Consider the following 24,363-nt stretch of genomic DNA (forward strand, 5'->3'; position numbering starts at 1 on the left):
CATACGGTGCGAAATAAGTTCAACATACGTACGTAGATAGATGGTTTAGACTTAGGGTTGGAGTGTCAGGACTTACAGACAGGTTCAGTTTAATATTCAGGAGTGGGTTAGGTTTAAATGTTGTATGAGAGCAAATCTACAAATGAGTTAGGATTAGGGTTGCATCAGAGTTCAACATTTTCCATTTATGTTCCAAGAGCCATAACAGAGTTGGGACATCAAAGCGAAATGTGCACATAAAAATGTTCCAATAATTGGCATTTCAATAAATCCACTTGCCACTGTAATCCAAAGATTTCAATACCCCAATAGAGCACACATGGTTAAGCTTTGCACCGGCTGCACATGGGCAGTGCACGTTGTTCAGATTATTCTGAACTGGAGCAATTTGCTTCTCTCGAAGGCGTTAAAAATGCCATTAGGGGCATTTTAACAGAATGCATGTGTTACACCTAACGAGCCGCCCCACGCAGAAAAAGGGCACCTAAGGCTGCTTAAAATCATTCCGATTTTGGCACAAAAGCACCGAGTGGGATTCACAAGAAAGGGCCTAAGTGGGAGAATGGAATGCCTTAATCCTGAACACGCGCTTGACACAAAAAAATAAAAAATCTACGGGCTTCACCTCAAGTCCCGCGCGCTCATTAGAGGCCACATTCACTGCTCCGTGACTGTGCGTGCCCGAGGATGATGGGCGTGCACTTTTTGTCCCATGTGCAAGCAGAAAAATTCTGCGTCGCCTATAAATGATATCGGGATGTCTGTCTGTGTTCCATGAACTTCCTTAATGGCGAGAGCCCTGCGACAAGGTGTAATGGCCCCTTTTTCGATAAGCTAGTAATTGACAAGCCTGTAATTGCCCGAGGTTTTTAAGTAGGATAAACAAAAGCTTAATGACAAATCAATATTGTACCAGAGTCCAAAACCCAATTAAACGCCCTCATTCTGGGCTAAGGAGTTAGAGAGCCCGACTCGCAATTGGAAGGTCACGAATACATATTCTCTGGGACCAATAGAAGTCCACAGTGGAGAGGCTGGCCCTAATCACAAACACGTGGAATTTACACCAACGATATAAAGTCAAAGCCGAACACCGTCCCACATTGCTCGTCTGACCAGGGAGACGCCGACTTTGAAAAACGCGTTTCTCTTATTTTGTTTATTACAGTAGCTGAGACACCGATCCCAATGCTCAGAATGCCAGACGGACAGCAATACACAGCAGAAAGGAAGGTATAATAATAGACAAGCGTTAATATGCTTCTTAAAATAAGCAAGGTTATATCAACTTGGGAATAGAGCTGATGGGAGGATATTCCAAAGTCACTCGAGGTGGCAATGCTCGCGACACGTGAAAAATACCTGGGGACTCTGCGGGAACGCAACACTGACAGGCGTTAGTATAGGGGAGAACTTAAATGTGTGAACGATAACAAAATCCTTACACTTTGTTCCCATCGGGGATGCAAAGGGCCTGCAGATTCTTGAGCTGAAGGACGTGAACCATGAACACACCTTCCTCCGCGTCATACCTGGCAGGGGAGACGCGGGCACAGACACGCGAACCAAGGCAACGAGAATTGGTCTCCGTGCGGAGCCCCGCTCCAACTAGGGGGCACGCGGAACCCCACCGATCGCCGACCCATTTGCAGTATCATTCCAGACTGTGGTTTTGTGGCACAGGTAACAAAAACAAGTAGCTAGTAATTTTTAGATGGTTTTGTGGCTTCACTCATCGACACATTTATTTTATGTATCATGCCATAAACTAATACAAACTGAAACCACGAAGTAGTATCTTTCAGCTCAAGATCTCAGCAAACAAGCGGTACACATATGATAAGGAAGCCACACAAAGAAAACACACAAACAGCTCTTATTTTGTATGCGTGTCCTGTTTGTCTGACTAGGGCCATTAAAACACGAGTATTAAGCTTAGTTAATAAGAAAAAAAATCCATGAAGTTATGATCATGTTTGTCATTACGGCACTCTCTTTACCTCGTGCCCAAATGTCTAAATTCTACAACAACGTGGTTACGATCAAACTCGCGTCAGAACCGTCTGGGGAGCAATGTACATCTCTACAACATGAGAGCTAAACGTTTTTTGGGTTATCAATCGGATCTCTAAAGTCACGGTGGATCGCCCACGTAATGCTGAGCAGGTTGCTCGTGCAAAGCCTTCCTCGTACCCAGTCAGGTACATGTATGTTCACAGACAGCCCTTGGGCGGTCCATGGCCGGATGAAGGCTTCCCCATGCCGTGCGAGCGAGCGGTGGGGGATATCTGACCGCACATTTACTTAGACGCCGCTCACCGGCGGTTGGTGGGCGATGTCTCAGTGGGCTGACAGGGTTACTGATCACCGCAACGATTCATTTCGGCCCGTCGGCCCCACGGGAGGGGCCATCGCTCACCGTTGCGGTCGAGGCGGGCGAGGTCCACCTCGGGACAAAAAGCCAACACCGCAGCGCGGGTAGAGGTGGCGCTAACCTCACCCGCCACGTGGGTGGGAATACATCTTCCGGGTGCCGCTTGCATTGGGACAAATTGACCTCTTGCACACGACGGGCCCCGTGTATTGGCACGTAACGTCACCACGCAGATGAACGAGAGCGCGCGGACGCGAACCTCATGTCGAGCTGGATCTGGGCCGCGGCAACTCCGCACGTCGCCTTATCTTCGTCGTAAAACGCCTCCTCCGACTCGTCGGGCCTGCCCGAAAGGCACGGGTTCGATCAATACGGCACTCGCTCCACGCAGTCGAATTAAACGCAGAAAGACAAGACTTGAATTAACAAGCACCGAAATACACCGTGACATTTGGTTTAAATGTAAACCTGGTACTGTAACAAAGAATGTGATGGAGGAATGCGAAGGATTTCCTTTGGTGCAGACAGGGCGTGTCAAATGTAGGCAAAACACATTGACGGGAATCAATACGTCCGCAAAAGCTAAATCTTTGACATGCGCATTTCGGAAAGATGATAGATTGTGGAAGGAGTACGGACTGAGTGCTTCTCATAAATGTGGTGCTCCATTCATGAGAAGCACTCAAGCAATCATCCCTCCGGGCCCGGATAAATGAACGTATTTCGTTGCTACAAAGACAAAGATCCCTACTGAAGGCCTTAACAGACTGTTGGGGAAAGTGCTGTTAGCGAGCACCTACGAAGGCCGGAAAGGCACACTAGGAGGAGGTGGGTGGCCAACACTACGCCTGGTCGCCTTTGTCTCCCTAGTTGCTTTGTTTACACATTGCACCAGGTACTCATTTGAGACCAAGTCGACCTAGGAGAGGCCCAGGACCAGTTCAAGTAATCATCACTGTTGCTACAGACACACAAACACGTTGCCTCTTGTAGACACGCCCCTGCCCACTTCACACGGCCGCGTGTCTGCACGCAACAGACGTTTCGTGCCGGGCACCAAAGCGAGGCCCGGGTCGTCGTGACTGCGGCACCTTTTAGCCGGCGCCTCAAACACCCCGCTGTCGGCGGCCACGGACTCGTCCGAGACAGCAGCCGAGACCCCGCGAGCTTTCCTCCCGGCCAGCGCTTCCTCGTGGTCCTCCGCCATGTTCATGCCTGCGGGAGCGTGGAATGACGTCACGCGAGTCCCGTGGGAACGCGAAAATGCAGTGTGTTGAAAGGAAGATGCAAACCCATAAAACAAACAGATTGGACACTGGAGATACGAACCCTTGGCCATCAGTCCCGAGACGTGCAACCCGAGTTGAAAGCTTGGTTAACGAGAGAACGCGTCATTAATTACAGCGGCCAAGTGATGTCACCTTCTTCTTCCTGGAGTTTGCCCCTCTCGCCGGTGGTGTACCTTCTCTCTCCTCGTGACGCCACTCACAGACGCGCTAATGCGACAATGCAGTTAGAGCACTAGAAACGCACTATGGTGTCGCAATTGTCCGTAACTTTAAAGCCTTTTTGTTTTCTCATTCGCGAAGCTGTACACTTGTGTAAGACAGAGGGGAACAGGCAGTCTCATCTATAAGAGGTGGAATAAAGGACCCCTGATTGCGAGCAAAATATTCCAATAATAATGCACACTGCCTTCTCATTTGATTTCAGAATCGATCGCTAAGCTCGGACGCTGTGAAGAAGCTCGGACGCTGTGAAGAAAATATTCCAAGAGTAAACGTTACTTCCAATGTCTGAAAATGAAGATCACGCTCAATTCAAATGCAGTACGCGTATTTAATTTGCATTTAATAAAGTAACCTTTGTTTTAAAGACGATTCGTTTGTTGTTCTTCTTCGCACCTCCGATTCGCACGGTTGGTTACGTATGGTGCGAAAGAAGTTCAACATACATACATATCCTAATGAATTAATTAAAAATATCAACCACATGGCCTTGTGTGCCAGTGTGTGTTGCATTGGGCAGTGGCTCGAAGGAGTAAAGAGGTTAATAAACGAGATGTATTTAATTACTAATTTAATTTAAAACATTCAACGTAGCTCAAAGAAACACTTTGAAAACGAACAGTGCCCAAGAGAAGCATCGGCGATAGCAGGGCTACAAAAGCAGCAGGCCATGTGAGAACAACTACGCCTGGTTGCTCGGCTCACCCGCCGAGCCGCAACTCTGCTGCATTGGTACCAAGCGTGGGATTCTCAGATGATGTCATCAATTACGGCGCTTCAGTGCCACTCTTCATGTCACTGATCTCCGACGGCAATCACAAGAAGGACTTTCTTTATTACTGTCGGCAAGTGCACTCGAGTGGTTTATATTACTTAATATTCATCGCACGCATTTATGTTTATACACTTTACGTAACGACATTTTATAGCCCTTTGTCAATCCACTGTTGGATGAAGGCCTACCCACAGTGTCTGCCGTGGGGGTTGTTAGAACATTATTCGCTATGCTGGCCAGAGCGGACTGGTTGAAGGAAGGGATCCAGGAATTGGTTTATACATCACTCATCACTCATGTTTGCCATGCCCAGAAAATCAACTCTGCTCCTCACATGAACATTTGCGCAAAAAAATAGTGTGTAGATGAGTATGGATGTAATAATCAATCGATTCACCAATTAAAATCTATTCATATGCTCACAATATACATGTGAAATAGTGTGTAAGAATCGATTGCGAGTTTTGTATATTTTTTTATGAATCATTGGGTAATGTTACATTTAGGCCCATGGAGCAAATACTAAAAATGAGACAACATGAATGTCAGTAAAATAAGGAAGCTACTCTTGAATCAAATCTCGATAAAAATTTATTATAATTATTCAAAATTGCTGCCACCAGTTTGAGTCTACCTCCATAGTGGGAATGAGCCAGCCCATGTTTTCCATGGCCAACAGGGCTAAAATTACGTACAAATTCCATAAATGGCCACGCTAAATTAAAAGGCGCCTTGGTTGAGAAAGGTCCATCAGCTGCTTCTCGGAGCAGAGTAAAAAGATCCGACTATTTGGGGCGCAGACGCACACTCGGAGCATATTTCAGCCCTGCAAGTCATCGCCGGTATGAGCCAATAGATACGTTATGGATTTTCCCAAATAAACCTCATAAACATCAATACAACAAAAGTGACATGGGTGCGTAATATAAACCTCTCCCAGCCCACATCAGCATTGAAATGGGCCTCAATGTGACACCCTACATGTGTTATTAATACACTGAGAAAATGGCTTGTAAAAAAATAAATATCGACTTCAGCTTCACACTTTTCTCAAAATAATAAATATCCCAAGCCACACGTGCAGTGCAACAGCACACGGGCAAATCTTGCATACAATTACCTACGTCTGTGGAGGGGCAGGGATTAATAATATTATCACTATTTTACCAAGAAAACGTCTAAAAATAGCACCAGTTTATTTCCGCACCCAGCAGGGCTAAAATTACGTACAAAAATTCCATAAACGCCGAGGATAAATTATAGGGGACCTCGGCCCAGAGGCCCGTCAGCTGCTCAGAGAAGAGTAAAAAGAGTCGACTATTCGGAGCACAGACGCACACTCTGAGCACATTTCAGCCACCGCATAAATAGCAGGGGGCCACTCAATGACTCTGCCAAATGCATTGCCAAACAGGGAGGCGGCTTTAAAATTTGCCGCCGATTCAAATAGCCGAAATTACCAGACGCCACTTTGAAAGACACGTTATACTTAAGGGCTAATTTCGAACGTGGCATTTTTGTTACGAAATGCGCTATACATAGGGGCTCAGTTTCAAGTGCACTAATTTTTGAGCCGGGGTTTATTTTTCCATTTTCCGTTGGGGGCGGTGTCTCGGGGCGCAGCCGGCACTCAGCAGCAGCAGCAGAGGAGGCGAGCTCAAAGGGCCCACAAAGCCACAGTCAGCCACTATTTTAAGGAAGGCTCCCCCACCCCCCCCCCCCCCCCCCCCCCGGTGAAGGGCGACCAATACTAGGGCCAAAGACAGCCTCCCTCTTCTTTCAACCAGTGAGTTCACCTCGGGGACAAATACTTTGTATTTAACAAAGGTATGGGGCGTGTGCAGATTACGGGCGCACACTACTATGCGGTGTGTATGCTCAGGGGCATGCAAAGTGTGAGCGCCCACTGCCAAGACTTGACGCATCCTACCACCTGACATCCTGTTTAGAATTCACGTGGCATCTGAATGTCAGAGATGACCAAAACCTAAACATAGCAGCAACAAAAATGGGACGCGTGCAGCTTTAATAAGGTAGCTTGTGAGCCAACGGACTGTCAGTCATTGCCACCATCACGTGACTAAACGCGCATTCTATTCAGTACGGACGAGATGCATCACAGAGGTGCGAGCGAACATTTTCCGCTGAAGTGAATGCAGTTATAATGGTAGCACACGCCAGGAATTTAGTGTTTTGCAAGCAAGGATTGGCGGACCATTCAGATGTGTAACTGCCAAACCCACTGGGCCCACTGCACAGTGACGTGCACCACTGGCAGGATCTGCCAGGAGTGCACCATGTGGGGGTTGGTAAACCGATCCGTGTGTAATTTTTAGTAACATGAGCTCATAAAGCAAGGATTTTCTAAAGGTCACTCCGATTTCCCCCCACACACACACACACACAAATGCTTCTTAATATGCAATTGGCCAAAAATCTGAATGCAGGACTCTCCTGAGAAAAGGGCTTGAGACTCAGAAATACTTTTGATATAAATAATGACATTAGTCGTATTATTCTTCTTCTTCCTAAAAAGACATTATAAAGATCTTTACTCTTTGGTTCTATTCGGTAAAGTCACCAAATAGAACCAAAGAGTATGGATCCTTGCAGTCACGAAAGCTTCAAATCTAGAATATAAAGATCTTCTTTCGTGGCCTGTCTGCTTTGGAAAAGGTTGGATGCAAACAGTGGCTGGCGCTGTTCTCCTGAACTGAATTTGCGCACGGCATTACCGCATCCCGTAGAGATGTCATCGTTTATGTTTTCAGTTACTCCTGCCTAATGCGACCTTATTTCTGCAAACTACAAAACAGCCGCCGGGCGAGCGTCGCTTAATGCAATCATGCAATTACACCCAACGTCCGGACAAAAAACGCCCCCCTCCCACCCTCCCCGGTTAATGCGGAGCAGGCGGGAGTGCGTGAGCACGGCAAAACTATTCATCCGCGAGCTACAAAACTGGGCAAAAGGGGGATTGGTGGATTGCACAGGGATGGGAGCAGCCGAGCAATAAACCCTTTCTCCTTGATGGAGGAATGCGCACCGATTAGCACGGTTTTATACGTACGGTGCGAAAGAAGATCAACTTAAATACAGGATGCACAGGAATGGTAAAATGCTTGGCTTTACGAAGGGATTTCTTTCGGCCTTGTCTGTCCGGGTCAGCGACACAAAAAATATTTCCGGCACATTGCTAACCACATCCAGTATACCCTTTAACTTCAGTCTTGGCTACCCAGTCACGTGCCACCTCTCGGTCTATCAGCGACCTGGAAAATATTCGGTGAGAACGTAAGCCATGTAACTGTGCTGAGAGCGGCAAGGCATTGGAGAATCGCACCGAAGGCAAAGAAACAAAAGTAGCGGCGTTATCGTAGGCACGGCTCGTGCCATAAAAGCCGTCATCGGTTGGGAACGCTCAACGACCCCAGCTGTTGAGACATTTGTCAATGGTTTTATCACCGCCCACCGTGGTAACAATCAAAGACAGCAAATAAAGCAGCCCATTCCAGGGTTATCCTTTTAATGAATTATAAATCGGTCCGAGCTGGCTTTTATTATACGGACAACTCTTTTTTTGTTACTTGCCCATGGGAAATTCCATACTCGAGTCTTCCATCAGCTGTGTTTTAAATCAGAAATGTTTTTTTAATCTTGCGATAAGTATAACCGTAATTACGGTATATTACTAAACAAACATTCTGGATCAGTGGCACAGTGGATGGCACACTTGACCATGAACTCGGTGACCTGAGTGCGATTCCTGATCGTGGCTAACACTGAGTGGCGAATGACTTCAGAACTGCTCCTGGGTCCCAGCTTCACCAGCCCACGTTGACCGGTGTGGTGAAGTATGGTCTAATTATTCTCATGACATGACCACGACTCAGAGACGACCCTCATCCAGCAACGGATTGACAAAGGACTGTAAATAATAGTTTTAGCTTTTTAACTGAGTCGATAAAATGAGTCGTCAAAAAGGGCAGATCGTTATCAGTCTAATTGAGTGCAAACAAATCTAAAAATAGATGGTAGTTTAGGCGATATTTAAAAAGTCAAGTCAATGTTGAGTTGTGAAAGTACAGGCCAACTGAAAAATACGTTAAATAATGTGAGCGAATAAACATTCGATCATGGGTATAAACAAAAAAAAACGAGTGAGGACAAATTTATGGGGCCCACAATGTTTGCCCGATGTTGTACCAGGAGGAAGAAGACATTCAATGGGTGCGTCAAACCAATAAACTCTGATGACACAGTTCGGATAGCCGCCCCCTAAACCAAACACCCCTCACGCGTCCACCCACTCACCAAGACTGTGGAATCCCTGCAGTGCGGCAGGCACAGAAAATGCGACTGCTCGTGGACATGAAAGGTTAATGCAGGAAAAGCTGCATACCAGTATGAAATCATGTCCCTGAATTAGCAGACAGTGGACTGTCCGAGGTGGCACTCTCCTCCTCCTCCTCCTCCTCCCACGTGCTAAATGCGATTTAACCTCATTCCTGCAACAGGACATTCCACCAGTCCAAGTTGACTCATGCACCTAGTTTAAAGGTTCTTAACAAAGAATGTAGTTACAGGCAGCGCTCCTTTCCTTCACAAGTACTTGGTGTGCAGCCTCCAGTCCCAGGCTCAAATGATAATTATTACGCCGGCATTTGGGATGCTTCCGATTGCTATACATTATTCTCATAGTATGGATACAAATATAATAATACAAATTTCCTTGAAAGCAGTGTTTTACAGTTGGGATGAAGCAAAAGTACCCTGGAGAAAATCAATATCCTTGAGGGGATAATGTTTAAAACTGAACGGATATGTTCATGCACCCAGTTGTCGTACTGTCATCTGCAAGCTACCTCACAGCCCAGTGGGTTAGGCAGTTTCACACATTTGCATATCCCACCAACCTTTGCCACTACGCCCACAGCTATTTAACGAGACAGCGGCACCACTGAATGTTTTAAACGCCACCGAATGTCACTGCCTACCATAAAATAACATGCATTACAAAACCCGAGTGTGTACGGGAACGTTTTATTAGTCACACACTGAATGGGAGAGAATGAGACCGTGTGGCCCGCAGGGTCAGATGTATGTTTTCACGACTGAAGCCGACCGACCGCTTTGTGGCTTGCGCGAGCCCCCCATCGCCGCTTTGATCACAACGCAGTCCATGACTTGAGACAATATCGAACCGGGCCACCGGAAAAATCCTATACCTGCTAACGAGTGAATGTAAACAATCCCACGGTACCCAAACACGCCGGGACTCCGTGCGTGCCAGCATCGCACCCTATTTGTCCACAAAGTCACCCGTGATTACTTAGCAGAGAGAGAGGAGAGAGAGAGAGAGCGCTGCGGGGCTTGTCTTGCCAATGAGCTGTATACAGATCAAGGCAGCCACACTGCTCAAAGAAAGAAAGAAAGACATAAAAAATGCCTGGGTGTCGAGCCAGCACCTCTGGGGCGCCGAGTTCAAGCCCGAGGGGGCGGTCTCACAAAAAAAGCAGCATTCCTCACTGCATGAGAAGGGTTCTCACGCGGAGAGGAAAGCTTTTTATTTTGGGGGGGGGGGGGGGGGGGAGCGGAGGGTGGGAGGGGGGGGTCACAACCCACCATGAATGCGTTTGAAAAACGTGCAACAACATCGGGCTGCCTCACCGAAACTCTGCGAGTTCCCGCAGCATCAGCGGCCGCAGACTCGCGGCTGCAACTGCCACGGTCCCGGCTGAGACGGGGGAATTATTCTCTCCGTGCCGGGGCCGAGGCTCGTTGAGTAGTCACCAGGCGCAGCCCTATAATGGATTGTTCATTTCCTGTAGCGTCGGTTTAAAATGTTCCCCTAATCCCATCATGGGATCTAATTGTGAAAATAGCTCTGCTGGGTACTTATCTTGCGCCGTTTCACACTAACGCTGAAAATAAAAACGTGCTCATGCATTCATTATCCCAAAGCCACTCATTACATTTTGGCAGCCCGGCAGTACCCCATGCACACTCATCTTTTACCGTACAAAGAGTTTGTCGATGGCATAAAGAACACGACACGTTCCGAGTTAAGACAGGTCCTTCCGTTGGTGGAAGGAGCAATGGGTAGTAAACCGCTCTGGAGTGTTTAGAACAATTTTAATCATATAATCATGCCCTATATCCACACTTAAACGAAGGGTGGCAAAAACACTCAGATAAGTAAGCCTCATGAGCTGTGCAAGACGTTAAAAGCTGCTTATTTATGACAGGTTGCGGATCTGAACTTGGCCAAAGTGCAAAGAAATCCTCTGAAGTTGGGACACCCCCAGCTGTAGCAATAAAAAGAATAAAACCGGCAGAAGAAAATTGTGCGAAGACGGCCGGCCACACTCGCACGACCTACTGCGATCGATCGATCGATCGAGCTAGCTAGCGAGCTAGCGAGCGAGCGAGCGGAAGGCAGAGGGAGACGGCTTCCACGGCATTAATTGGACCCCGGCGATGTGCAGAGGCACATACGGCACCACTCCCACGGGTGCGGGAAAACAGGCCACGCCGCATTCCTCTCTGAAAAGGGAGCCACGCAGAGGGCATTCCGCACGGTGGCCGCGGCGTGCAGCCCCCCGCCGGCCTCCGCTCCCTCGCGGGAGATCGGTGCCTTCCGCTCGCCGTACCTCTCCCGAACAGCTCCTCCCCACCAACCCCGCGAGCCGCTTGACGCAGCGTGGGGCTACGGCTCCGGTTCGTTTGCACCGCACCCCTCCCCCCACAACCTCTCCACCCTCCATCCCCGCCTTGCGCGCCAAACGCCGGCCCACAGCTGCCGTGCCCTCCTGTAAATCTGCCGAGCCGTGCATTCAGCCGCCGCATCAAAGAGGAGCGCAATTCCAAAATGAAAAAGTCTACTACGGTTTCAGTCCATTTTCTTCTTTTCCCTCACTCACTCGCCCCCCCACCCACCACACCCCCCTCCACCACCACCACCACCACCACTTTTTTGTCTCCTTTCAAGGACGCCGGCAAAAATTTCCAGCCTTTTTTGTTTTTGTGTCGTGGTTTTTTTTTTAAACGCATGCTGGCCCGAGCGTGGGGTCTCCCCTGTTAATAATCCGATGAATCTTGTGCCCATGGGTGTCTTCGCTGAACGTCACGTTTAGGAGCCGACGTTATTATCCCGTGCCAATGACAATAACTTATGCACTGCTAGTCCCTTGTAAATTCTTCTCATTATACTACAATTTGAAATTTTGGCTAAGTCAATGGATATGTACATTTTGGCAACATTAGTCATATTACACGAAAGAAATACCTCCAAAATGTGTCTCTCTTTCCGAAATACTATACGAAGATAAAAAAAAAACAATTCCAGAGCGAGTAAATACGAGATCAAACATGTAAACTCTTGGCAACGTTCACGCCTTGGTGTGCTCTGCCTTATTCTCGGTTTATTTTAACACCGTGCGAATGCCGCCCATGTCCCTTCAAATTATCTGCGTTTTCCACGGGCCATGTAGTTTAATTTAACCTCCATTAGGCAGATAGCACGCCCAAAGGCGCCATTGGATTTTTTTCCGCCATGCATCGGCAGAGTTGGGGGACAGACCGCTGGAAACGACAGTTAAAAAAAAAATAAACCCGCGCGTTCGGATTATCAGACGCCAAGACGGACGAAGAGAGTCATGGGAGAGAGCCTGAGCGGTGGAGAGTGGCGGGAGGGACCCACAGGAGAATAAAGCGGAACCAGGGGGGGGGGGAATTTTGTTGCCGCCAGTGCGGTGAGCAACACTGATCCTGATGTCGGTCTGCTGCACGAAAGGGCTTGTTTTGATCTTAAAGCTCAAATGACACGAACGCGCATATATTGCGCTCCGTCTCGTGGCTTGAAAAACTATACAAGTACCCTTTTTTAATACCCTATTTATAGTTCAATGCTCCCTTCAAAAAAGGATGTATAACGCCTCCGTATATTTCCACGTATTTCGAACACTGTTATTTTTAACTAATTCCTATTCTTAGTGCGAGTAATGAAGTGTGCTCAGTGCATTCGCTGTGCGATGGCGAGACCAGCGTGGGATCAAGCAGCCTGAATTTACAGCTTTCCTCTCGCACTTATGCAATACACTGTTTTCTTACGAGCCATCTGTGCCGGCGATTTTTTTTCAGAATGCGCAATACAACTTAAAAGACTGCCATTTGGAGGATCACTTCTATAGTGGCAGACCTGTGAGAGCTAGGACACCTATTAAGAATGAAAAATGTAACTATGAAAGCGAGCGTTGCTAGAATTACACAGTCAGACATGGCGGCAGCACAGTCACTGCAAGAGGCCCTCTGCCCTGACAGAAGAAGTGACTTGAGTTGCGATGAAAATTAAAAACGGGGTTTCCACGTCAAAAATATTGCTCCCTCTAGGACCCGGTTTTACTGCGGCCAAGATGCTCGGAGTAACGTTTAATTATCATTTGCGTGCCGTTTCACAGGAGACGGGCCTCACGTGGCCATGGGTCGCGTAAAGTTAAAGAGGAGCGGGCTGTGGATTCTCGTGGGGAGCTCACCTGCAACGGCCTCGGAGATGGTGCTGAGCTGTGTCCCTGCATCACCGGCGCACCGAGCGGCGTTGCCTGCGGAGGCGGCCGTGCCGGCGGGAGCCTTGCCGGGGTTCCCGAGCGACGGTTCGCGGAAGGAGCCGGGCGCGCGAGCGACCGCGCCGTCGTCGCCGTCGCCCTCCTCCTCCTCCTCTTCCTCCTCCTCGTCCTCCTCCGCGTACTCGGGGCCCAGCTCGACGGCGCGCGCCGCGGCAGAGAACGCCGAGCCGGAGTCGACGACGAGCGGCGACCCGGGGGGGGAGAGCGAGGAGAGCGAGGAGCGCGGGGACAGGGAGGAGCCCAGCGACTCGCGGGTCTCGCGGATCACCGAGCCCGCGCTGCGCAACAAAACGCCGGTAAGGGTAAACGCCTAAATCTTATTTTGCAGACCTAAAGAGGCTCCAAGTAAACAGTTTGCTTATATAAATGCAAAATGAAAAACCGTGTTAAATATTGTTCACATTTACAACATGCCCACGGTGATGGATATTGTTTTTGGGCCATTTCAAAGAGACAGGCCTCACACTGAGCACATGATAGGAAGTCGCGAGCCGTACGCAGGGTGCGTGCCGCAAGTTCCCGACCCCCCCGCTTTAAACGAACGAACGGCACTTTGTGCCGGAATGAAACACCGAACTTAAAAATCCGGAAGTGACGTCGATTGCCGCCCCCTCCGCTGCCCCCGCACCCCCCCGCCCCCTCCACGTCCCCCGCACACGGCACCCGCGATGCCCCCGTGGCAGCGCCACGTACCCGCCGGGGCCCATCTTCCGCGGGCGCTCCTCGTGGAGGAGCACGTCGACGCGGCGCCGCAGGTCCTGTCCCGACGACGAGGACGGCGACGACGAGAAGGAGGAGGAGGAGGCGGCGAGCGGGTGAGCGGGCTCGCTCTGCGGCAGCCCGTAGATGTCGGTGAAGCTCAGCGAGCTCAGGGACCCCTTGCTGGAGGCGGAGAGAGAGCCGCGGCTCGAAGCCAGCGACCCGCGGCTGCTGCCCGACGACACGGACAGCGTGCTCGCCGAGAGGCTGCGGGCCACACGGACGGGACGGAGGGGGAGGAGGAGGATGATGAGGAGGTTTGAGGAAGAGGGGGAGGAGGAAGAAGAGGAGAGGAGCAGTGGCGTTGATTATCGTGCGAATGAGAATTTCAGAATCAGATTCAAATAATCCCGCGATGGATTATTTGAACAAGAGACAATGAACAACTATGTGTGCTTTAACAACACTGTCTAGGCATTCTCTAGGTTATTTAATGTGTACTAGGTGAATAAATACATGTGTGTATGATGTGTATAAATTTGGAGGAACAGATTCATCAACTAAAACAGTTTTTTTTTCCCCGAAATCAGGATATATGCATTGAACCGTGTCTGAGAATTGATTAGTAACAATTTATGCCAACGATTTGCCAATGTAACCTTTCTGCTAATGGCACAATACAGAACGAACGTGACAAAAAAAACATTGGTTCTTGCATGAAATTTCCATGCCCAATCACAACAATTAACCAAATCTCGCTCAAGATAATCGTTACGCACGCAAGATCTGTGCACAGCATGGCTTCGATTGACAAGTACGCCTTTGCATACTATGTTTATACGTACCGACGGATACCGTCTGTCTGTGTGTGTATGTTACAATCATACGTGGGGGATGTGTTAGCGGAGGCGGCAGAGTGTACACTCTCGCACAGGCAGGGCGCCTATGCATTGCTTCACTAAAAAGAAAAACCTCACTTCGTTTAGGGAATGAAAGCTCACTGCAAGGGCCCCACCATGTTTTGATCACTCAAGGACATCTTTAGTGGGAAACACAAAAACTGCGCCCGAAAAGCAGGACGATGCCCCATTGACTATGCTATTTTAGTTATCAAGAGTCACTTACTGAATCAATTCTACTTTAACATTTATCTTCCCGTCTGTAGCTCATTGCCATTTATGAGCACATGTCGGCACAAATGTCGTACGCATTTGTTAACGCAAAAACAAATGCATATGCACTCATCGTACACGGGCACGAGTGATTCAAGCATTGCCAATAGTTACGTGTGCGATCTATTCGTCAGCCTCCTCCCCACAAAGTTATTCAATGCCCACAACTAAAAACTGCGGTAATAAAGCATTCGCTCTCTTGCCCAAGTACCATTCCGAAGTTATTGCATAGCAAGCAAGCCACGAGCATGAGCGTTGACAAAGTGGCCCACGCACGCACGCACACATCAACACGCACGCACTGCGGTTTTGAAGAAAGCTCTCCCAATGCGAGCATCTCGTCCCGCACGCCGCACATGTGCAGTCTCATTAGGTCCTCATTAGGATGGCCGAGTAAGCCAGGCTCCTTCCTTAAGCCTCCGGGCTCACGTCCCGGGGAATCCCGAGCATGCAGAGCGCGCGAGCGAGCGAGCACCGGCGACGAACCGCCAATGCAGGCCCGCGTGCAGACGGGGTGTGGGGGAGGGGGGGGGAGCCAGGTGAGGTGGCGGTCACACCTCTTGAGCTGCGTGTGCAGGTAGGAGGCCAGACGCGTGGTATCCTCCAGCTGCCGTAGAAGGTTGTTCCTCTTCTCCTGGAGTTGTAACCTGCGCGCAGTCGCGAGCACGAAAATCGACTCGGCCAGCAAGCAGAGCGGACTGGGCGGGGTGCCGTTTCCTACTGGCCCCATATGTCCCAAAATTGAAAAAAAAAAGTCTTGATGCTCAACAATCGCGGTTTATTTTAATATTCTGCCATGTCCACGTGGGCCGAGTGTAAGAAATAATCATCGTAAATTACAATGGCAGCTAATGCCGTCAGAGGATGAATGCTAAAAGTGATTAATGTCAACGACACCAAAGCCGCCAAAGAAAAATTACAAATAGTGCCCCCGTAAGGAAAAGTAATTACGCCGTGACATTAACGATGCAATGATTCCTCAGCTCCAGAATTGAATGGAATAACAGTGTTCATCCACGCGTGGCACCACAATCACTGTGGCCGGCTTCACCCTACGCGGCATTTGTAAAAGTAGCAACAAGAAAGGGGAGGAGTGGTGGCGCAGTGAGCGGTTAGCCCACTGCGCTACCACACCAGACGCTTAAGTTGGATTCCTGGTCACATCGAACATCAGTGGCGGGCGATATCCAAACCGGCCCTGGGTTCCAGCCCCTTCACTAAACTCGGACCGAGGAGTGTGGTGAGGTCAAACAACCCCCATGACTGACAGAGTGTGAGAGTGGAGAGTCCTTCGCCTAGCAGTGGATTCAACAAAGTGCTCTTAAATCACGATTATTCTTACGATTGTTATTACAACAAGAAGGCAAAGGAATCCCACAGGCTGCCTGCACGTATTTCCATAGTTTAATCCTCCCAATCACAGAATGCCTGCCTGGTCTAGCATTAGCCCAGAGGAACATTGATAAATCAACAATTAACTATATTGGGCTACACTAATGTTAGGCGACTTGAAATGTTTGTTTGGTTAATCTGTGACTCATTTCACCAATCTGAATAACCTTTAGTTTATCCATATCTCAGACCCACAAATGTGTTTTTAATGTCTCCTGGGAGGATGTTTAATGTTTGGAGGGGTCGCCATACTTTGGGGATGCATTCAGCTTCTGAGCGCCGTACGTTCGTAAAGATGAAGAATGCTGAAAACGCGTCACTTTTTTTGCGGATCGGAAAATTCGACAATCGAAATAACCTCCCCCCCCTGCCCCCAGTAACTACAACAGGCAGCATTCATTCCTCGCACTTAAAAGAAAAATGTTTGCTTGAATTATTATTTTTGCAAACACCAAGTCACTGTTATTTCAAGAGCCCGGTCAGCGCTTTTGTGCTTTCGGCCGCGTGAACTTTACAGCTGTGGCAACAACCACGGTCACCCCGGTGCAGAGACAACCACGGCACTCACGCAGGACAGCTGCCATCACCTTTGAAAGCAGCTGACTCGTGGGGGAGAGGAGCGCCATGGTGGTGAGATGTTAACTACCTCGCCTGGTATACAGGATGTCGTGGGTACGATCCTGACCCGGACGCCCGTATATTTGGAGGTTTGTATGTTCTCTCTGCCCGTAGTCGTGTGGATTTTTCTCCGGGGTCTCCGGATTTTCCCTCTACATTTAGAATCAACGTGCGTTTAGAGTATTTGCCTGCCATAAATACATTTCCACATGATAAGCCACTTCGTTGGGTTAGCATTTGTGGCCAGATCATTTCCGAAAAAGAGTTGGTAAAATAACAATAGCTTAGAAGGCTATCCTTCAAAGACAAAATTAACCTGAAAACTCAGCCTGCGTGACATTGGTCTGCTTGTTTATACATAAGCGGCTTGAGGAAACCATCATCCAAAAGTAGAATGACGAAGTACCTTGGCACAAAGAGAGAAGTGCTGTGTTTTGTCAAGTAAAAAATCTCTGCATTTCAGTTCCCACCTCCACAAGCAGCAGCCTATCACTGTGCGCTGGCACTGGATTTTTTAGAGTTCTATCTATTAACATTCAGTTAATGTTAAAAGGAAACACATACTTGTCAACGTACGACTATTATTTTTTTCCCCGTTAAAGCTTACGAAACGACGTGAAAAAAGCAATGTGCAGTTTGCCACAAAATAATTGGCTTAAAATGCTAAGCACAAAGAGGCTCCTGTTGACAATGGGGCTATGCAGTGGCCTTTGGAGGGCAGAAACAAGCTCAAACCGAGCGCTGTTGGGATGAGCGATAAGCTCAATGTGGCTTCCCGCGATTTGTCTGGCACGGAAATTGACCAGATAAATGAAACCAACCAAACAAATGCTGTACCTGATAAATCACGGCGCACGACCGATTGTGAAAGCGTGAAGCGTTCGATGCATTTTACAGAAATAAATCAAACGGGCACTTAACACCTGGGGCCTTTCATCACAGCTCGTTTCATTAAATCAACAAGGGAGGAAATTAAGCGACGAATATCAGCGTCTGCCTCCCACAGATAGGACACGGTGGTGGTGGCGGGGGCTTGCTTTTAGAAAATATTTTAACGAAATAAAAAAACATCGCCGCTATAATACATTACACTGGCCCCCACGGTGTTCAGGTAAGAGCCCTCCGTGGGGCAACACGGACCGCGCACACAGAAGAGCGTGAACAAAGAAGAGTCTGTTAGAGGGCACGTTGGCCGTCCATCAGCCGGTGCAGAGTTTCGTACGCAAACTGGCAAGCGCCAGGGCGAGCGCTGGAACCTGCCGACCCAAGAGAGTTTATGTTGTGCCCCTCGTCTTTTTTTGCCGTTGCTGTTGCCGTTGCAAAATTGTTGTTTCATGAAGAAGCGTCCGCATGCAAGAGGCGCTTCGGGTGGCTCATGGGGCCAATATAGTGCCAGAGTGCTGGTGCCGGCACTGCTGAGATCCCGGGGGTTTGAATCCGCGAAGCCAACCAGAACAAATTGCGGTTAAGTGTGAAAATGTAACGGTTTAGAGCCCCACACACGAAAGATTGCACATAATAAACTTGCTTTTTAATTTCAATTGCCATATTCTAGCTTTCATCATTGAACGTGGTTTGAATGCCATGCAACAAACATTCACTGGCCATCTAAGAGGTGTGCCGATTGCGGCTAAAGTATTGAATTGGGAAGTAGCTCCGTGAATTCTTCTTCCAGGATCATTCTCCGACACAAGGTGGTGCGCGCAATGCTCGCTACAAGAGTTCATAATCGTAATTTCTTCGTCTCACGATGACACCACGAGAAAAGCAAGATTATAATTAGGATAGGGCAAGGAGAGGAGGAATACAATTGTGTATGCCGTGCTAAGTAAAGTTTCTCCCAACGTAATAAGCGAGCTCCCAGCTGGTGGGTCATATTTCCTAGGCTCGTTCTTCATCAGTGAACAATGTAACAACGTGCAGAGGCAGCTAGACAACTTGACTCACAATTAGAAGGCGACCAGTTCAAATAATTTAATCAGGGCCAACTCGGCCCACCAGTCCATTATAGCGAGTAAAATAAATACTAGGACGATCGAAACGTCGTAGTTTTATTTTTATTTTTTGAACCTATCTACGTGACTTTACCGAAAAACCCAAAGAATATTAATTCCTGGAGTCACGAAAGCTTTAAGTCAATATTTTACAATACTTTGGTTGTCCTTAGAGTGATACTAGCCACGCCAGAGGAATATGGAATGTAAATCACTGCTTCGCACAATGTGCAATGAACGTGCCAAGCTGAGTTCGATTCCCGGCCATGGCTGCCATCAGCGAGCAGTGATATTTAATCTGGTCCAGGGGGGCCTCCGTGTGCCAACTCGCAAGGACCAACCACCAAAACTGGCAGAGCGTGGGGGAGCCCTTCATCCAGCAGTGGACTGACAACGGACTCCCGTTTATCAATGACAGATCTGCCAGACAAGATTCTCCGCACGGCGAGCGGGTGGGTGGGACAGCGAGCGTCAATATCCCCCCGCCTGGGGGGGGCAGTGCCAAGCCCATGACAGGACGTCAGAAGGACATTCACGAGCGGACGCTCGAGCCACGTGTCCTGCCCTCGTCATCCCTCAATGCCTTCCCCATTGGGGCTGCACCAATAACGATAAAATAAAAGCGTGATGACGGGACGTTTCTGCCGCTCGGATTTTTACACCTGCAGAAGATCTGCGCCCTGCCATAGATGTTTTACAGCTGCCCGTAAATAACATGATGAAAAATGTAGGCCTAAAATGGGTTAGCTCAGCGCATTCTGTTATACTTGACACCTTTCAGGGAACAGGGATGGATTTCCTAGAAATGAGCCTTTGGGCTCTCTCACCTGGGCATAATTAATTACCGAGGATAACTTCCCAGGAATAATAAGTTCGCAGTAATGATTCTCAATGGCCGACCTATGCGAATAATATCACGGTAACTAATACAACGGGTACATTCCGTAGTAGTGCATTTTTATTTCAACTAAGATGAACTAAGATGGCAGTCCAACAGACAAAATCTTGGGCCTGGAAATGTATTCTTGCATAAGGAACCTTACATTCGTCATTGCATAAGGAACCTTACATTCGTCACACTTTTTTTGGAAGCACAAACCCATACAAATAACGTACCAAATTTCATAAGAGGCTTTACACACCCTCGGGTTTTTCGCTCCGTATTTATAAACATGCGTTTAAGAGTATTTGGCGGCTATAAATTTCCACTTTGTGGGGCTGTCATTTGTGGCCAGGTCGCTTCTGAAAAAGATCTACATAGCCGAGTGGGACCGACCTGGGAAAAAATAAAAATAGCTAGTAAATTAATAATCCGCAACACCACCGCCTGCCCCCCCCAGCGCCAATTCGGACGCCCGCCTCCGCCAGCGGCTGACCTGCGAGTGAGCGCGTCGGTGTTGGCGGTGCGAGCCTCCTGCAGCTCCTCCTCCAGGCGGTGGCGCTCGGCCTCGAGCCGCGTGGCCTCCTCGCGCGAGCGCTTGCGCGGGTTCACGTAGCGCAGCTCCCGCAGGAGCTCCTCCTTCTCGCCCAGCAGCAGCAGGCGGTCGCGGTCAGCCTCCAGCGCCCCGGGCCAAGCCTCGGCCTCCAGCTTGGCCAGCTCGATCTGGATATTGGCCAGTCTGGGGGATACACACGAGGGGGGGGGAGGGGGGACACACACGCAGGCCGTGAGGATATCGCACGCAGGGTTACGACTTGAAAACGCGAGACGCGAGGACTTGAGTCGCGAGGATGCGAGATACGGGACGAGGCGGGGGCAAGCGGACACAGGGATAAAGGGACGGGGGCGTTCAGACAGAGGCATGGGGCATGGAGAAGTAAAACATAACAAAACAATGGGATGTATGAATTATGGAATATGGAAATGCAGGGGCATAGGACAGAGAGAGACAGGGACAGGAAACACAACAGCAAGGGCAGATGAGTACACACAGAAACAGGGCATAAGGACAGGAGAAAACGAACACCAAGATGAACACCAAGATGCACGTGTACGGGACACAGGACACCAGAATATTAGAAATGGAGACGCAGGCACCCGGGGACATGACCACCGGGACAAGGGACACACGAATCTAGTGATGTGGGTACACAGAAATGCACAGATATAGAAGAAACACAAGGGTAAGGGATACAGGACGCCAACACACAGAGGCACAAAAGAACATGGGTACAAAGGAGACACAGCGATGCAAAAAATATAGACACAGGAACGTGTGGTATGAAGCGCACGGACAAAGTACATAGCAACACATAGGCACCGGAAACAGAGCATGAGCATAGTTGACTTAGAAGACACCCTACGGCTTATTTACACATCAACTCTCCCACGTGCCATGGCTCAACTTTCCCACCCACGGCTACTGGTCTCATAATCCCCGTTTGGATTTCCTGGGTAGGACGCTCACTTCTTTAAGGACACAGCAGGAGAAGACGGAGCAGTGACTCCGTGCTCGGGGAGACGCCCCTCCATGTGCGCAGGGTTTATTTGTTGCCTTTCACAAAGCGCCACCGATATTAAAGCCAAGCGGCGGCCGTGTGCCTTCAGGAAGTGGCCCCCAGAGAGGGGCCGCACTGGATTATGTTTTCACCCAGCTGCCCAAATAAAGAAACCTCAAACGCGAGCGCACGAGACAAAACGCTGGCACACCATGCCTCCCAGCGAGGGTGGCAAGCTCGGCCATGCGGGGCACACCACTGCGACGGACCTCACACAAACAATCCTCGTCCCTCCCATCTTCCTCTCTCTCTCTGAGGGCCTTTTTTTCTCTCTCCCACCGGCATCACGCCCGACGCCTCAGATAAAAGGAGGACCGCTGCGTCCCATGGACGCGAGGCAGCCCCGTCCGGAAACGCGATCGCCGGCAATCACCTGCAGCGCGCCGCTTCACCAACCCCAAAGCAGCAGCAGCAGCAGCTGCTGCCCCGTCTTTGTATCGAGGTTGCGATTTTTGTGCGACACCTCTGATGAACTGGCCTCCCCCGCCTTGCGCCCCTCCACACCACCGGCCAACAAATTCTCCCACCAACCCGGTAAAGAAATCTCTGCGAGTATTTTAAACTCGGCTCGAGGAACAACAAGCGGGTGAATGGCTCCCGGCAAAAATCAGACAAAAAGAAAAGAAGAAAAACCTCAAAGCACCCACCACACCTGAGATGAAACGGCAACTCGTGCCGAGACAAAAGGAGGCACTGTTGGCTCGCGGGCTTTCGCGAGGCGGCAGAAGGTGCCGCTGGTGTCAGGTGGCAGACTTTCCCATCTCTCCTCATCTCTCATCGCGGGGAGCGGCCCACTCTCTAAGGTTTCCTTCGCTACAGGGAGCGCTTTGTTCGGAATCTCGCCGTAGTGGGAAAAGTTGCTAGCCGCGACCGCCAGTTCCGGATGAGGACGTGCCAATTTGATACTTCCAGATTCCACCCAGCACAGCTTGCCACCTTCCACGCCAAACCCAAACGCTGAGATTTTTGCGCAAGCCGTTTGACTGAGAAGACACGTTACAAGTCGCGTTGGGATCCCAGGTCTTTTTGATCCAGCCAGTCTTACCAGCTCTTCAAATTGGCAAAGCGCACACACAGTTGCCGACCTCTGCCCAGTTCCGGAGGAGAGGTGATTAAACATAAGCTCAACCTGGACACACTTAAAAGCTACCCACATCTAGGCTTTCATCAAAAATAGTGATCCATTTACTTGTTAACATGGGCATGCCTGGCGATACAATACCAGAGCAGTCCTTCTTATTTAGTTTAAATTAAGTGTACACATGTCTACAGTATGTAATGCACAGCCCTTTGGTCGGTCTACTGCTGTCGGTCAGGGAGGGTTGTTTGATTGTACTTCACCACGTCGGTCAATGCGAGTCGCAGAACGGGGGTGGCTCGGACCGGTTACGATATCGCTTGCCAACGATGTTCGCCATGACCGGGAATTTGAACGGAGGTCGATTATAAGCAAGGCGGTTTCCCACCACTAGGCTAATGCAAAGGATGTGGTTGCGATGTGGACCCAAACCCACTGGCGCTGACCCACGACCGACGGCTCAGATGCTGCCCTCACCTGCGCTTGGCCTCGTCGTACTGCAGGTTGAGCTTCACCTTCTCAGCCAGCTTGGCACGGCCACCGCTGAACACCTGTGAACGAGGTGGCAGGAGGGGGGGGTGTAACTTGTGCATGCGTCGATTCATCCGTTTGGGAGGGGGGTATAGAAGTAGAGTACGATAATGCATCATGCTGCAGTGCCCTCTACCGACTGCAACGTAGCCCTGCGGACCGTAACCACCTGGTGTACATTGGTGGTCACCCATTCAAGTGCTAGCGGCGCTCAACCCTGCATTCCTCCCGCAATCTGACGAGATTGGGCATATTGCGGGCGATTTGATAATTTAGCTGATTATTTACAATTCCTGAAATGCACACGCAATTATTAGCTTTTGGATGCTGGCATGAATGAGACCGAACAAGACTCATCGATGCAATTTTGCAAACCATCCCAATAATGGATGCCCCCTAAGATAAAGAGTCTTGACACTCGGCGAGGGCTTGCTGGGTAAAGTGCGCGCTATTAATGCCAGCAAGCACAAAGTGCAAACGAAGTTGTACGAGATAAGAACCGCGACCTCCAATCGCAAATAGGTGCCCCTAATGTCGTCAAGGGCACGGAGCCGCGGCCAACGGTGGGTGCCGTGGATTGGCGCGTACGAGTACACAGAGGGAACGCACGCGCGCACGCATTCACACGTTCAAAGGCTTTCAGAGATGTCGCGCGGAATCCGGCTGTGGGAATTTTATTATTATTATTATTGCTACTTTGTTGTTATCGTTGTTGTTATTGTCCAAAGGGTTTTTTTTTTTCCGGTTCGGATGGCGGTCACGATAGCACAACCACAGAACGGATGGCCGACTACGAGCCTGGCAAGTGGGACGAGTGGGGCACGCATGATGGGGCACTAAACGAGGTCGCACAGGCACGGAAACAAAAGGTGAAGATCCCCCGTATAGCCTTTAACAGACTGTTGAGGCAAGTGCTGTTATAGCAAGCACCTATGAAGTCCGGCACGGCACACGAGGGGGGGGGGTGGGTGGCCAACACGATTCCCGGCCGCCTTTGTCTCCCCAGTGTTGATGTTTACACACCGCACCAAGTACTCATTGTAAAACGAGGCACAGAAAACACACACACACACACATACGTATACAGATGCAGAGAGTA

General features: G+C 49.4%; 1 protein-coding gene across 3 annotated transcripts in view; it reads right to left on the minus strand.

Moving 5' to 3' along the window:
- The window catches only part of LOC116943539 (protein WWC2-like), a 110,595-nt gene that overhangs the window by 17,882 nt on the left and 68,350 nt on the right, over positions 1-24,363 (minus strand). For all 3 annotated transcript variants that reach the window (XM_032956455.2, XM_032956454.2, XM_076067777.1), the window contains 8 exons: positions 23,211-23,284; positions 20,533-20,775; positions 15,710-15,799; positions 13,975-14,247; positions 13,192-13,559; positions 3,466-3,589; positions 2,634-2,717; positions 1,446-1,532 (listed from right to left, as the gene is read on the minus strand). In XM_032956455.2, the coding sequence (XP_032812346.1) occupies positions 1,446-1,532; positions 2,634-2,717; positions 3,466-3,589; positions 13,192-13,559; positions 13,975-14,247; positions 15,710-15,799; positions 20,533-20,775; positions 23,211-23,284 (1,343 nt within the window). The remainder of the gene's footprint in view (positions 1-1,445; positions 1,533-2,633; positions 2,718-3,465; positions 3,590-13,191; positions 13,560-13,974; positions 14,248-15,709; positions 15,800-20,532; positions 20,776-23,210; positions 23,285-24,363) is intronic.

This window comes from Petromyzon marinus, chromosome 18, assembly GCF_048934315.1.
Source record: "Petromyzon marinus isolate PM22_M1 ecotype Great Lakes invasive population chromosome 18, UKy_Petmar_22M1.pri1.0, whole genome shotgun sequence".
In the NCBI taxonomy this organism is placed as follows: Eukaryota; Metazoa; Chordata; class Hyperoartia; order Petromyzontiformes; family Petromyzontidae; genus Petromyzon; species Petromyzon marinus.